Source organism: Taurulus bubalis (genome assembly GCF_910589615.1).
Source record: "Taurulus bubalis genome assembly, chromosome: 8".
NCBI lineage: Eukaryota > Metazoa > Chordata > Actinopteri > Perciformes > Cottidae > Taurulus > Taurulus bubalis.
In genome coordinates this window covers 15,050,416-15,065,338 of record NC_136596.1, presented here as the reverse complement: position 1 = coordinate 15,065,338, position 14,923 = coordinate 15,050,416, and the positions used below count along the sequence as shown (strand labels likewise).

Below are 14,923 nucleotides of genomic sequence, written 5' to 3'. Positions count from 1 at the left end.
GTCCATGCCTCCTTCTGCAAATCACCGCTCACGAGGGAGGGACCGACACGGCTCATGACGTCAGCAGCAATCAGCGGCCGCGCCTGGGCAGTAACGGTAGTATCTAGAGGAGCAAGCTGCGATGACTCTCATCAAGGAGTAGTAAGTTTGTTTTTACTCTTTTTAAACTTGTTGAAACAACTGCATCGTGGGGTAACGAATTCAGATAGATGTTTGTTTTTTTTAGTGGTCTGGCACTAATGAAAACTTTTTCATCTTGTCTCAGTGTCTGTATCAGACACACGAGGGAAGGGTGGGATTGCTCAAGAGCTGCTCTGGCCTACGCTACCGGCGTTGACAGCGGTATGGCACTGTGTGACAGCTGCTGTTCAACGTCCCGTGTGTTCATGGAACGTAACGTGTGCTGGCTTTAAAACAATTCAGTCTGTGGTGTGTTACGTGTTTTCTTTAAGATAAGAGTACCGGCATTTGTGCATTCAAGCTTTACAACTTTAATAACTTGAGCTACGACTTAGCTCACGGGTTGCTAAAGCTAGCAAACCGCTACGTTAACGCTGCACCTAACGGTCTAGTTAGCTTTACCGTGACTGGTAATCACGTAGCGCTGCTCGTGTTACTCTACAGCTTTGACACGTACACTCGTGGAGGCGCCAACTAATCTTGCCCAAGATTAGAGACTTTGATTAAAGGCAGAACCGCTGTTTTTTGTTATTCGCGTGCCAAACTATTTCCATCTAAGCTTAGCCTGCTAGCGGCTGTAGTGTTCAGGTGACGTTAGCGAGCTGTTAGCTGTGTACGTTAAGCAGTTGTATCATAAGATGCTCGTGTTGACATTAAAGCTATTTTCAGTTAGAATAATACGTCAAACCACAGCAGGAAACTAGAGTTAGTCATGATTTAAGTCACACTTTTGTAAGATGTTTGCCTGCTGGATAAATGTCAGAGTGCCAGTTTTTTTTAATTCGCCCCCATCGGTAAAGGAATTGGTCTGTAGATCCAGGCAGGAAATCCTGTAGAACAGGACCGTGACACCAGTCTACAGAAAATAATAGACAAATGGATCGATTCATTATAAACTTTATACTATTTCAGCAAATCATATTTTGCCTGTTTTGTCCATAGTGAGTTCAGAGAATATTCTGTGATCCAGTTGCAACATTGCTAACCCTAGACCAACAATCTTTTTCTGTTTTGGAAGTTTTTTGGAATAGCTTTCCTAAAGCAACACACCTGTTCATTCTAGCATTATCATGCACTTGACACTGAAACAAAACATTTTTCCTATTTAAACCTGCACAGATTTGAATGCTAAGCTTAAAATGTATTTTACCAGTGACTTGTGATTTATTTTACTCTTATTTGATTGCTCATCATTGTCTTTTTCTGCCCTTTCAATTGCCTCGTCCGGTTGCACCATTGTCCAGTGTTTTGTTCTCATGCCTTTTTTGCAAACCCTTCATACAAAGTAGCATCTAAATAATAGATTGTATCTGTAAAGTGAACTTTCTACAACTGAAACTCATGAAAGACTACTCAAAAATATAGAGTAGTCCTATACATGTACTGTATAACGGGACAGAGGATGTCGTATGTGGTCAGATTGTAAAGCCCTTGGGGGCACATTTGGGATTTTGGGCTATACAAAATTAATTAGAATTTAATAGAATACATATATACGTACATAATACTTTATATGTGGTCAGCAGAAAAATCCAATGTTGTCAATGTAGATGCGCACAAGGTACATTCAAAAGTGAGAGCGACCCCATTGTGGTGCACAAGCATCTATTTTTTTTCAGTGCATGTTGGCTATTTCCTGATAGATAGATAGATAGATAGTTTGTTTAACTTTTGGAACAATGCAGCCATGGATGTATAAAACTAGTTGCTCAGTGAAGCTTGAAGCTAAAAAAGTTTGACTTCCAAGTATAAAATCTTGATGAAAATACCCATCTATCTTCGGGTGATCTTTCACATCAATGGGTCCATAGAATTAGCACACTAGCATTTCCTTTAACCACGCCTACCAGCCCTCAGTTTAGCCCTGTTAATAAATTATCTGCTGAGTTACAGACATCTCTTTCACAAATTAGAGTTATGGTGAGAAGTATTTTTTATTATTTTTAGTTACTTCAAAACCCAGCCCTTCCTCACTAACTATGCTCCTGTCAAGTTCATTTTTACATCTTGATTGTCTTCTCTTGCACTGTGTCGTTTGTGGTTATTCACTGAAGCTTCATATTCGTACGGGTAAATGATGCAGTTGGTTGGGGCATACCACACCCTGTAAAAAGTCTGTTTTAGATGTGAAGAGTAGAGTTGTGGTGTTGCAGTGTACTTAAAAAGTAAGTACCATCTTTAACGTTAGGATATCTTGTCTCATAAGTATTCAGATATAGTTTTGTAGTAACAGCCTTACCTATTGTTACTGCTTTGTGCAGCGCTTTTGTTGTTTTTAAACAATGTTTTTTTCCAAAATCGCTCACGCCGTACATTTTCCTTTGCTCCTCTTTTCATTGTTGTTTTCTTCATCTATTGACCATATCCAATCTCGGCTTTACTAAGCTCCAACTATTCCACTCTGGGCTAGTGATGGGTTCTTCTCATCTGGCTGATGTCAGCAGTGTGTTGAATATGGCCAGTGGAGCTTTTACCTCCGTAGAAGTGACCACAACTGGCTTCCTGTTCTTTAGTAGTGAGACGTGTGACTATGGCTAAGCATTACTCCTTCTTCTACTATGGTTTTATTTTGAGTTTTATACTTTTTGGACCGCAGTCCAATTTAAGTACATTGAATTATGTTTTTCTGTACCTTCCTTGAGTGTTATGATGATTTTGATGGTAACACTGTACTTGTTTGCTTTAAAGTAACATTATAGTTCTTATTGAACACTGTCTTTAAGAACGTGTTGTGTGAATGTTACCACACTTCTCTCTCTCTCTCTTGCAGCCGTGTGGTTTTACCCTGTAGTGTTGAGGAGGTGAGTAATCTGTTTTAGTCTCCCTTATTATTACATTGACAAAATGAATAATGATGTAAATGGCTTGGTTTTAAATGTCTATGTAGCCTTAAATGTCTATGCAGCCTTAAAACTGGTTGACATTCACTTTTGATTAAATACATCTTTAATATTCATTAAGTATTTCAGTTTCCCAATACAGACCTTTTGCATTTGCAATTCATCTATTATCGTCACATGCAGCAGAACCTTAGTACCCCTTATTTGGGCTTAAAGTTGGTCATAGAGTGATTGTTTATAACATTACAACAAGTCTCTGTAATGCACCTTTCCTGAAAAAGCAGTTGGTGATTAATGTACTACATTTCCAGTGTTTGGCTTCTGTTTGCAGGTTAAGACAACTGTCTCATCCCAAAAAGCATCACTTGTAGTTCTTATGAAGAGCAGAGTTTTATCCCTGTGTTTAGGTTTATGTCAAGAATCACACACTCACCCTGCTGCCATATATGGTGATTAAAACCTTTTGGCAATTAACTATGCTTTTTTTAATCTCAGTCCATTCGTTTGAAATACAAGAGTTCTCTTTATAGTTGAGCAATAGTAATAAAAGCCCTGATCGGTGAAATGTAAGCAAACACCCACCATTCTGATGCACCGTCTATTGTTCAAACGTCATACCATGCAGCACTAGTCAACTTGTCCTGTAGAATGTAGGGTGGACTTAAAGTTTGAAATACCAAAGACTGTCCAAATTATGGCTTCTCTTCATTGCAGAGCTAGTATAATTAATAAGCTAGAGAGAACGGAGCCTGTGTCTTGCTGTTTCACAAGATATTGGAAAAAAATAATAAGAAAAAATATTTCTGTTGCATAAAATTACAATGATTATTTTCTGACTTTTCTGTTGTTTTTGCTTGTTCTCTTTAACAGTGCTGCTAACCGCTAATAAAACAGTCTGAAAACTGAACTTCTCACATGTCATGTCCACAGTCATAGACATTGCTTCATTTTAAGGGGTCACATGCGAAGAAAGACCACGCTGCCCTAAAACACTGAAGAAAAGCTCAAATACGAAGAAAAGGAAAAACTTAATATTTATTTACTGCATTGAACCTAAACCATCAGCAGGGCCAGCTTTAGTTTATTTATTTTTATTTTCTGGATGTACTGTAAGTGACTGTATTTTTGTGTTTTAAAGTATCAAGTCGGGCAGCTGTTCTCAGTGGCTCAAGCAAGTAAAAATGAGACGGGTGGTGGTGAGGGTATTGAGGTACTCAAGAATGAGCCCTATGAAAAAGATGGTGAGAAAGGACAGTACACACACAAAATCTACCACATAAAGAGGTATGTGTCTTTTTTAAATATTTATTTTTTAAAAACCTTTTTCAATCAGAATATTTGATTTCCATATTTATCGTCTTAAAGTGTAATGGCATCGTGCTTCCAGGCAGTGGCAGCATTGTCTTACCTCTGATCTCTTCTTGTTGTGGAGTATTTCAAGTTGTTCATTTTCCACAGGCATGTCAATATGTCTTCCTTCTCTCTTTCTCCACTTGCTTTTACTTGTTCCCATCCTCTTTACTTACTCTACAGTAAAGTCCCAGGGTTTGTCAAACTGTTTGCGCCTGAAGGCTCCCTGGTGTTCCATGAAAAAGCCTGGAATGCCTACCCCTACTGCAGAACCAGTGAGTCCCCCACCCCATATCACTTCACCTTTGCTTTACCCTGAAACCCTTTGTCCTTTACATTGTTGAATACACTTGTGTTACTTGCATCATGTGTTTAGTTTATGTGAATTTATAGTGTTTGTTTTCTTCTATATTTAATGGTGTGTCGTCCCCCCTTTTCTCCTCATGGCTAACCTTGATACAGTTGTGACGGTAGGAATTCTTAAATCACTTGTTTTTTTTTTTTTTTTTTTAAATCATCAAAATGTTTCCGCTTATTCAATTTCCTTTCTGTACATTCCGTTTTGTAATATCCTATCATGTGCCGACTCTTCCCTCCAGAATGAGTATATGAAAGACAATTTCTTCATTAAGATTGAGACGTGGCACAAACCAGACCTTGGAACACAAGAAAATGTAAGTACCTCTGTATCTTATTAAGCAAGTATCCATTTTGAACATCGGATTTGAGTTTGTCACTATTCTTACGATTGTTTTGTGTCCTTGTTCAGGTGCACAAACTAGACAGTTTCACGTGGCAGAATGTAACGGTTGTGCCCATTGACATTGCAGACAGAAGTCAAGTGTCCAATGCTGTAAGTAGAAACTCTTCTTGCACACTTCCAGTGTAAAAAGGCAGTTTGGTGCCTTCATGTGGACAAGCCTCATCATTACTAAGCTATCTGCAAAACCCAAGCCACTTTACATAATGAATGTTCAAATGGGGGTTATTGATTTATTTAGTCTTGTCATTTAATTTACATTTGAGCAGATTTTTAAAAAGTAATTTTCTTTAGTGACACAGGAACTTCTTAATTTGTGTTGATTCATTTCAGAAATTTTGAAGAATCAAATAAACAGAATCACTAAACAAGTATTATCGTATTTACAATTGTATATATTTTACAGATCAGTTATATTTAAAAAAATTGTCCAAAATCCCTTTGCAAATCCCCAGAGCCAAGAGCAACGTCATTCAATTGAAAAAAATTCCGAAAAAAAATTACATTTAATGTTTATATTAATTTAAAATGGAAACTGTTGGAAATCATCACAGCTGGAAACGTTTAATATTTTGACTTGACAGATTACTTCAAGTTAACATTTACATATTTAAATTGCTGTGGAATTATATACTGTTGATTAACTGATTAATTGTTCTACTTTTCTACTCCAACTAACTCACTATGGTGATGCAAAATAATTAGTATTTAGCTTTTGATCCCACTCATTGAACAGTGCTGGAATACCTCCAGGTATTAGTTGTAACTAGTGGAACTGTTTTAGTGGAACTAATGGGGCCACGGCTGGAAATGTATTTTTGTAAAATGTATTACCAGAAGGTGAAATATACCATGAAACGCATACCTGTCACTGACGGTGGATGGCAAAAACAGGCAGCAGAAAATGACATTAGATGGTTGGAGTAGATTGATTTAATAATTTCATTATGTTTTCAAGCATCACCTTGAAATCTTTTTAAAGCATTTCAAAACTATACACACCATTTGAGCATCCTAAGATTGCCTCAATAATATTTCAAAATGTAAACATGAGTTTTTGATACTCAAATCTTTTTTGAAGATGTTACACATTATTGCTGTTATTTGACATCACATTGCCTCATTTCACTGTGGCTCTGTGCATGTGTGTCTATGTGAGGCTGAGAAGCATTGGTTTCGGTGAGTGTACGCGGTTGTTTGCAGTGGTTAGTTAACGAGGCGGAGGTGTTTGCCTCGCTGGAGGAGTGTGTTGTGTCTGAGGACCCTATCAGCCCTCAGCCTCAGGCATGGCTGCAGGGCCTGGGGCGTACCGCCAGCACAGATGAGTTTGTTAGTGTAATTAAGGCTCACAGTGCTTCGTATCCTGGAACTAACACACGACACAAACACATTCGCACTCTAACACACACTGTTTTACTTGTGCAGTAGCTCCTTTTCGTCTACCTCGGCATATCGATTCACAGACCTCATTAGTGCAGCAGAGTGTATTGTTATAGTGATGGAGCTCTCAGCATTAGAACAGCCAAATTATTGTGTGTGTGTGTGTGTGTGTGTGTGTGTGTGTGTGTGTGTGTGTGTGTGTGTGTGTGTGTGTGTGTGTGTGTGTGTGTGTGTGTGTGTGTGTGTGTGTGTGTGTGGGTTTGTATCTCTTTCCACACGTTTGGCACCCTCCTGTTGGCCGATAGCCCTGAAAAGTAGCTTTTAGCTGCAGGCGCATCATGATTTATTTAAAATTGCTGGGCCCTTGAGCTGTTGATAATTTGAAAGCTATTTCATTTATTGGTATTACTATTTCTTCTGCCTGTTTTTATGAAGTCAGCTTTGTCATGTGCTTTGCATATGCGCTCCGAATTTTTCTATAGGCTTAAAACATCTTTTTGATTCTACTGTGCAATGGGGAATAATGCAGGTCGATGCAAGCTTATACATTCATGTATATGAACCGGCACCGGTGTCCCTCCAATTAAACACTCACTGGTGGCATCAACGCCACAGTCCTTTATTGTTGAGCCACTTAAGGCTGAGTTGTGCTCTGGTCTTGCTGCATGACATTATCTCTGCGGGCTGGCAGGTTTTGGAGAATGAGTGTGGTACTCTTTGGCCTTTCAGTGGCAGTGACTGCTGTGCCGCTTAGTTTCGAGCACAGTGCGTGAACAGCAGTGTAGGACAAACATGTCACAAATTCTGTAACCTATTGAATGCCATCATGGAAGAAAACTTTATTTTGGTTGGTGCTGTGTTTTAGAATAGTATGACACAAATGATGTAATGTATTATGTGCTATGTGTTCTTTATATACATTTCTCTCACTGTAGGACTACAAGACAGATGAGGATCCTGCCCAGTTCAAGTCAGCTAAGACTGGAAGAGGACCCCTTGGGCCCACCTGGAAGGTAATGCTCTTGTGAGCTGTGGAAATGAACAGATATGACATTCACACACAAATGGCAATCAATGTCACTGGAGACTAAACAAGGACCCACATTTTACTCCTTTATACCAGACTATTTGAATAGTGTACATCCCAGACCCGGGTCTGAAACTTTGGTTTCTTGGACCTTGGATTAATCTGTGCATGTATTTTCCAAAGCGCTAAATACAGTACTTTCGGTGTTTAATAAATTGGAAAGAATATAGAACATCTGTAAATCAGTTTAGAGCAGGTCTACCCATAGAGTACAACAAAACAAAAACCCTCTGTTGAAAACAAACATATTTTGGCTAGTGTTGCCAGAAGGTATGTGGGAGCCTCTCGAATACAGTGGAAGTAAGTACAGTGGTTTGAGACCAGACGAAGATTGAGCCTTTTGTGTGGTGTTTGGTAGTGGCAGCATCATGCTGTGGGGATGCACCTCTGCAGCAGGTCTTGAAATGACTTTAAGAGGATAAAAATGGATGCAGCAAAACACATGGAAACCCTTGAGGGAAACCTGCTGCAGTCTGCAAGAGAAGAAGATTTATGTTCCAGCAAAACAACAACAAACCCGAAAATAAAGCCAAAGGGAAAAGACAAAAAAAAAACAATGTTCTTTACATAATCCGAGACCAGACCTCAATCCAATCCATTTGTGGTCCTCCTTTGTATGAGCAGTAGAATAGAGCAATTACAGTGTCCAGATAATCCAAATGATGCAGACCGATTTGCATACTGTAGACTTCACTTCTAAATTTGACATGAAGAGGGCAAAAACGTACACATTCAGGTATTTGGTGTTTTTATCGTTTATCGCCTGTAATAATCAGAACAGCTCAGTGCAAAAGAGGGCACAAAGCTGGATTGGGGTTGACAGAACTGTAAGGCTGCAATTTGATGAAGACAAATCACTTCTTTCGCAGCTGTTATTGAATGTAATAGATATTTCTAGTCACCAGGTCAGATAAAGGTTTCACTCGTAGCTCCGTCTGCCAGACTTTGTGCGTCACAGAAGATAAAGACATGGGCAATGAGAGAAACCTACTGTGTGTGGACATTAATTGTAAATTTGACAAGCGGCAGTTCTGTAGTAAGACGGATATACTTTTGATAGAGAGTAATAAGACAACGAGACATAGCTTATCCACGCCGAGAAACTTTGTCGGGAGTTATGTTGCTTTCCCCTCTGTACCCTGCCATACCCCGCAGCCTCACAAACGGGTCCTTCTCACTGTTGGAGCATTGAGAATTTCTACTATGCAGTGCAGTCCTCAAAGTTCACCATGGGAAACTTTCCTCAGCTTCAAGAATTCAAGAACAAAGGCAGCCAAACAGCTTTAAAAAGTGTGAATAAAGAAGCACAACTTTTTATTTTGTGTTTTTAATTAGATCACTTTCCCGTCCGCTGTGGACATGGAAAAAGAGTGTTTTTGAATAGGTGAAAAAAAAAGCAGTTATGTGACAACAGAGGCACAATTTCTGCCAGCTTCTCAGAGCAATAAAACTCTTGTCTATCTCTGCATGCACACATGCTTGCATATCGGTACCCTTTGTATTTCTGAAAACTTCTGCTCCTTTGAGTAGGGCACAGAGAGGGAGAGAAGAAATGTCACCGTAAGTGTTTTGATGTAGAATCCGTTTCATGTGAAGTTCTCCTTTAGCGATGACAACTTTTCTAAACCCACTGCAAATTTAGAAATGTTTCTCATTTCCCCTCTCACGCTCCCCTCCATGATCGTAGCATCAAACGATAGTGGGATGATGGTGATTGAGGCGGGTCTGTGGCATTTTCTCTTGGAATGCCGAGCCAGAATGAAGTGATTAATTAAACAGGTGTTCTCGGAGGGAGAGAGTGTGTGTTCTGGGGGCGAGGAGGTCCTAGGTGTTAATAATGTAACCAGCTTTGCACCGCGACGCCCTTATCGCTTCGCAAGCACCGTTTTATCTGCCTTCCATGGCCACAAAGGCATGCCTGTCGGGAACGGTGTCGCTGTCAGGGCGGAGGCAGAGAAATGGTCCCTTCATCTGGAGTTTATCCACTTTGCTCTGCCTCAACCCCCCTCCTCCTTTTCTTCTTTTCTTCAGAGGGAGACAGAGTGCAAGCAGCGGATGGATTTAGAAAGTGTGTTGTAGATTAGGGCACTTTTATCTCTGCACAGCACATCTTCATATTGATAATTATTTCAGCAAGCTCCATACCCAAAGCATTATATATTAATGATTTGTAGCTTTGAATGCAGCCAAGATTAGTCTTAAATAATATTCTCTCAGCCTTCTGCTGTTTTTCGGATCAGTCTCTCATTGCAAAGTTTCTGTCAAGTTTTGACTTATTTATTCTGATACGGCACGTTAAAAAGTGATGGGTTGTAAGTCTTGTCGTTCTTTTGCTTTTCTTCTCCTAACAGAAAGAGCTGGTTAGTAAGAGTGACTGCCCAAGGATGTGTGCCTACAAACTGGTCACAGTCAAATTCAAGTGGTGGGGCCTGCAGACCAAAGTGGAGAACTTCATCCATGAGGTTAGAGTCACAGTCAAACTTAACACAAAGCTCACGTCACAGTTTGTATATGTGTGTATATATATATATATATATATATATATATATATATATATATATATATATATATATAAAAATAAATAAAATTGATGTGTATAATGCCCTAACCAAGACTACCACTGCGTCCCTCAGCAAGAGAAGAGGATCTTCAATAACTTCCACCGCCAGCTCTTTTGTTGGATCGATAACTGGGTGGAGCTGACTATGGAGGATATCAGGCGGATGGAGGCGGAGACACAGAGGGAGCTGGAAGAGGTGAGGGCATAAGTAAAAAATACCCACCATTTAAGAGTAAACCATGTGCATATGAAGTACATATTATTGGTCCGTGATGGGCTTTGTGCACACAACTGCCCAAAATATCAAGAGGTTCAGTCTCTGGCACATGAGAAGTATGCTGAAAACATGTTGTGGCTTAACCCCTGGTTTGTGTGTAATATCCTGTTCACAATGAGGACTAGGCTGATAAAAGCATTTAAAAATGTGGCCTGCTTTTCTCTGATATTTTGCAGTACAAATATTACTTCCTTGACGCCGCATTGCATTTACGAATACAGACGAGTGGCCAGGCCAGCTTTAGGTCCGAGTGTTGCTGTGTAAGTTGTTGCTGGTCGATTCCGGTCTCGGATGCTTTCTCTGCTCACTGTGGGGTTTCGGTCACTGCTCGCCGATGCTGCTTTCACTCTGTACTCTTCAGTGTTGTCAAAGGGATTTCTGTCCACTGTGTGTATGTATTTCACTTGCCACTCCATAGCTCACTCTCAATAAGTAAATCAATAATACCAGATTGTAGATAAAAATGAAATATGTGCTAAGTCGCTAGGCGTTTTGCTGACCCAGTGAAAATATCCTCCCAATGGTTTGGCCTAGTGTCTGTTGCTTATGTGCACATGCGTGTGTATGCATTGCCTTGACATCTGGGCAGACTTTTCTCAGAATCACCCCATTCTGTTTTTTTAAGCGGTGGCCAGAAGTTAAACACATACATCAAAGACCTGCTCATGACCAGTATCTGCAAACTAGAGCCTCCCCACAGAGGAATACAAGGCAGAGAAGAAAAGCAGTCAAGGCTTCAATTTCTCTGTATCACATTCTGTGTAAAACCTCACCAATGGTTTGCTCTCGGAACTACTCTCAATATCAGTCTGGGAGCTCTGGCCTTACAAGGAGAAAAGGGGAGGAATTGAAAATGGACTGGCCAAAGTGGGCCGGGCTCAAACATTCCTGACCTACCAAAAAACATCACTCCCCCCCCCCCACACTCACTCCCATCTTGCCCAATTCAGCATGTGTTTCTCATTTTCTCTTGGAGTAAGTAAACAAGCGGGTGCCATCAAAGAGGGATGTGGAGGCCTACATGCAGACACTGCCATTCAGGTTACTGACAAGACCGTACCGGGTAAATGAGAAACTGGCTATGGAGACGATGCACCTACAGTCATGTCTGCCCTTTTTAGTGTATACTGGTTGAGTGCTGTTGGTATAGAATGGGGAGGCAAGAAGGGGGGGAAAGAGGGGGGTACTCAAGCTGGCTCCTTTTTCCTCATTAACATACAAATGGAATTTTGTAGTTGAGAAGGAGTCTGTGCTATGATGAAGAAGAGGGAGGGGAGGAAAGGGATGAAGAAGTTGGAGGGTGAATCTTCATGCCATTTCATCAGATCTGTCTATTCCTCTGTTTAGAGTCACTGTTAGTTTGAACTGTTCCATTAAGGTGTTCGGTTATCAGATTCTACCACTAATTGACTTTCCAAAGCCATCAGCCTCAGGGTGGGAGAATTTGAAAGTGATGCTTTTATCTACCAAGAAGACAAACAAGGAGCTTGATAAGGGCTGTTGGCACAGGTTGTTTTTTTTAAGGAAATGCCTAAGATTTCAGTTTGCAAAAGATCATTTGTTCCATTTTGTTTTAATGGTTTTCGATGCAAGAAGAAGAACTTGGTTATACATAATGAATAGAAATTAGTCCACAAGCTTGTGCGCAGTAACCAGCAACCATTCATGAAGGGTTCCACTGAAATGCGAGCATCCACTAAACCGGCCCCTCACCTGTTAAGCTTGCATAAATCTAATATGGTGTCTATTTTCTTCTGTTTGCCCACAGCTTCGCAGATGGGGAGAAGTACGAGGGACCACTGCTTCAGACAAATAAAAAGGCAAAGAATTTTAAACGCCCACAACGACAGCTAAGAGGCCTCCTTTGGTGCCTCTATTTTACCAGAGCGGATGTTGTGCAGTGGTCGGAGGGAGCTCTGCTACCTGCAATCAATAGAGCAGATCCCTGACTTGCATCCAATCATAGACATTCTATACACTGAGGAATTGATTTCTAGAAACCAACACGATCCTAGCTGATAAGACTGGTTCATTTTGATCTCCTGGGTAGGGAAAGGCCAGCTATCAGCATCATGTTATTGACAAGACCTAGCCTGCTGGAGAGATATGAAGAGGAGCTTCTTGCAGTAGAAATACATTTTCACAAAAGCAAATTCATTGACTTGATTCCACAGTGGCAGGTGTTGGACCCAATATTTCTCCTGTCATATTTAGATGTTCTTTTTCTTGCATAACATTCCTCTTAAGATGATGGCCTGTCCGATCTCTCTTTGTCTCCTCCTTGGTCATAACTGTACACATTGTGGCTCGGTGGTTTGCATTCCCCGGCATGAGTCTGTCTATTTGTCATACTCATGTTCCTTCCTGCCACAGCCTCCATTTAGAGATTACTAACACCCTTGGCGCCTTGGCCCATTGTAATCCTTCCCCCCATAACCCCACCTTCCCCAAAGCACTGCATCTTAATAACACTGACGAACATGCCCGTACAGGTATTCACTCTCATATAGATTTAATAGAAGCCCACACACACATGCACATTACGCATATACATTGCTCGCACAAGGATAAACATGTTAATTAATTCTCACACATACACTCACAGGTGTGGATGCCTTTGCGGTGACTGATCTTTGAAAATCTCAAGCAGGGCAGATCCATGCAAGCTTGTTCAGCTAAGGGATGTTACGTTGGAAGTGTTTACAGCTTCAACTGATTTCTCTTCACACACACACACACACACACACACACACACACACACACACACACACACACACACACACACACACACACACACACACACACACACACACACACCCACACCCAAAACATTCACCTTCCTAACAGAAGTCCCCAGAGAGAAAAGAGACACTGAAAAACAGCCACAGATGGTGCTTCACCCCTCGAGCCTCTCGTCACAAGCCAAACTGCACCGCACTGCTCGCCCCACCTCACCCAGCCCATCCCAGAGGCCTGTCTTACTCGTCTGGTTCTCAGAGGTAGACGGTTTCCAAAAGGCCTTTTCTGTTCTGCTAAATTGTCGGTGTGTTTACAGAATTATAACAGCCTGACCAGTGCCCAGTCGACGGCAGGGCCGCACACTTCTTGCCTTAATCTCCGGACCTTTGGACCTAATATAACTATTGTACCTCTGCTGTCAGCTATTGCTCTAACTACCTCCCTTGTTTCTGGCTGGCAATTTTCTTTACACTTTAAGGTTAGAACGAGCTATTTGCCGCCTACTTGTTCGGAGTAAATCATCAGCTTTATGAGCAAAGTTGTTTGTGATGACTCTCTACTTTCTTCTGGTGTGTAGAATTGCATGTGGCTCCCTTTTGTTTCCTGATAAGTGTCACAGCGACTGAGCCAGTGCAATTCCTTCAGCAAGCAAAAATATGTAAGGAGCAGCCGGAACAGCTTGTACTCTGCCGTTGGTGCAACGAGCTGCAGATTTACATCTTTGCCTCAGATCAGCCATTTGATTGATATGCCATATTAATGACTCTTCAACTCCATAGTGAAGGCTTTACAATCATGTGGCACTGGCCTACAGTGTTGGTCATCACTAGTGTTACATACATATCAAGTACAAGTGGTGTCCTCATTTGATCCATGGTATTTCTGTTTTTGGTTGTTTCTAATGTATCAATGTCTTAAATTGTGCCACAAAATTGGGGACTTGTTTTTAAAGATTTATTTTCCATATTTTCCTTTCAAGACTCATATAAAATGAAATAATCTTGGTTCAAAGATCCAAATGTTTTTGTTGTCTGTAAATCGTATGAGGGAGTGTGATCACTTCTCAGTAATGGGTTATTGGCTTGTCCAAAGAGAATTAATGGATTTCTGATATGTTTACATGAATTCAGCATTTGTAGGCTGGTAATATAGGAAGATTGGGAAGGCAACATTTTTCTTCAAAAGAAAATCTTCTCAGGTCAACAATATTTTTTGGGGGGATATTGTTGCTCATCACTTGCCCCAAATAATTGACGACTTTGCACCATACCATATCCTTTTCTGTGGGAAATATGGTAATACAGTGTCAACATGATGGAGTGGTTGTAATACATCCGGTTTAGTTGTATCACAGTATATGAGACAGCCAGCAGGTCGTTATTACTGTATTAACAGTTGTATTAAAGTGTGACACAATTGATCTTCAATGAGTTCTGTTTAAATAATTACTGCTGTCTGTTCAATAGAGAAAGCAGTGGCTAAAGAGAAAAACCTCAATCAACAGTTTACCATCTGTCAAGACAATAAGGGGTAGGGGGAGTACTTGCAAAGCAACTGTACAGCCTTATCCTAATTTATGAAATTTACAACTTTAATTTCTGAACCGCTTGCTTTTAAATGTCTTATGATCAGCTTTTGAAATTCAGGGGACATGGTAGTGAATGTATGAGATGTTGTGCCTTTTTTCTTTCTGAGATCTCGTGTGCCATTAAATCTTCATATTGTATCTAAATATCAAATAAATTGTCTG

The 14,923-nt window shown here is 40.5% G+C and overlaps 1 protein-coding gene across 1 annotated transcript; it reads left to right on the top strand.

Annotated features, from left to right (window-relative positions):
- Window positions 1–121: 121 nt before the first annotated feature.
- LOC306740376 (phosphatidylinositol transfer protein beta isoform-like) lies at window positions 122–12,250 on the top strand (the record flags this gene model as incomplete). Its single annotated transcript, XM_079222517.1, has 11 exons — window positions 122–141; window positions 2,951–2,981; window positions 4,159–4,304; window positions 4,554–4,645; window positions 4,833–4,840; window positions 4,970–5,044; window positions 5,140–5,223; window positions 7,446–7,523; window positions 9,949–10,059; window positions 10,231–10,353; window positions 12,203–12,250. 11 exons carry the CDS (start codon window positions 122–124, stop codon window positions 12,248–12,250), a joined length of 816 nt encoding a protein of 271 aa, XP_079078643.1.
- Window positions 12,251–14,923: the final 2,673 nt, after the last annotated feature.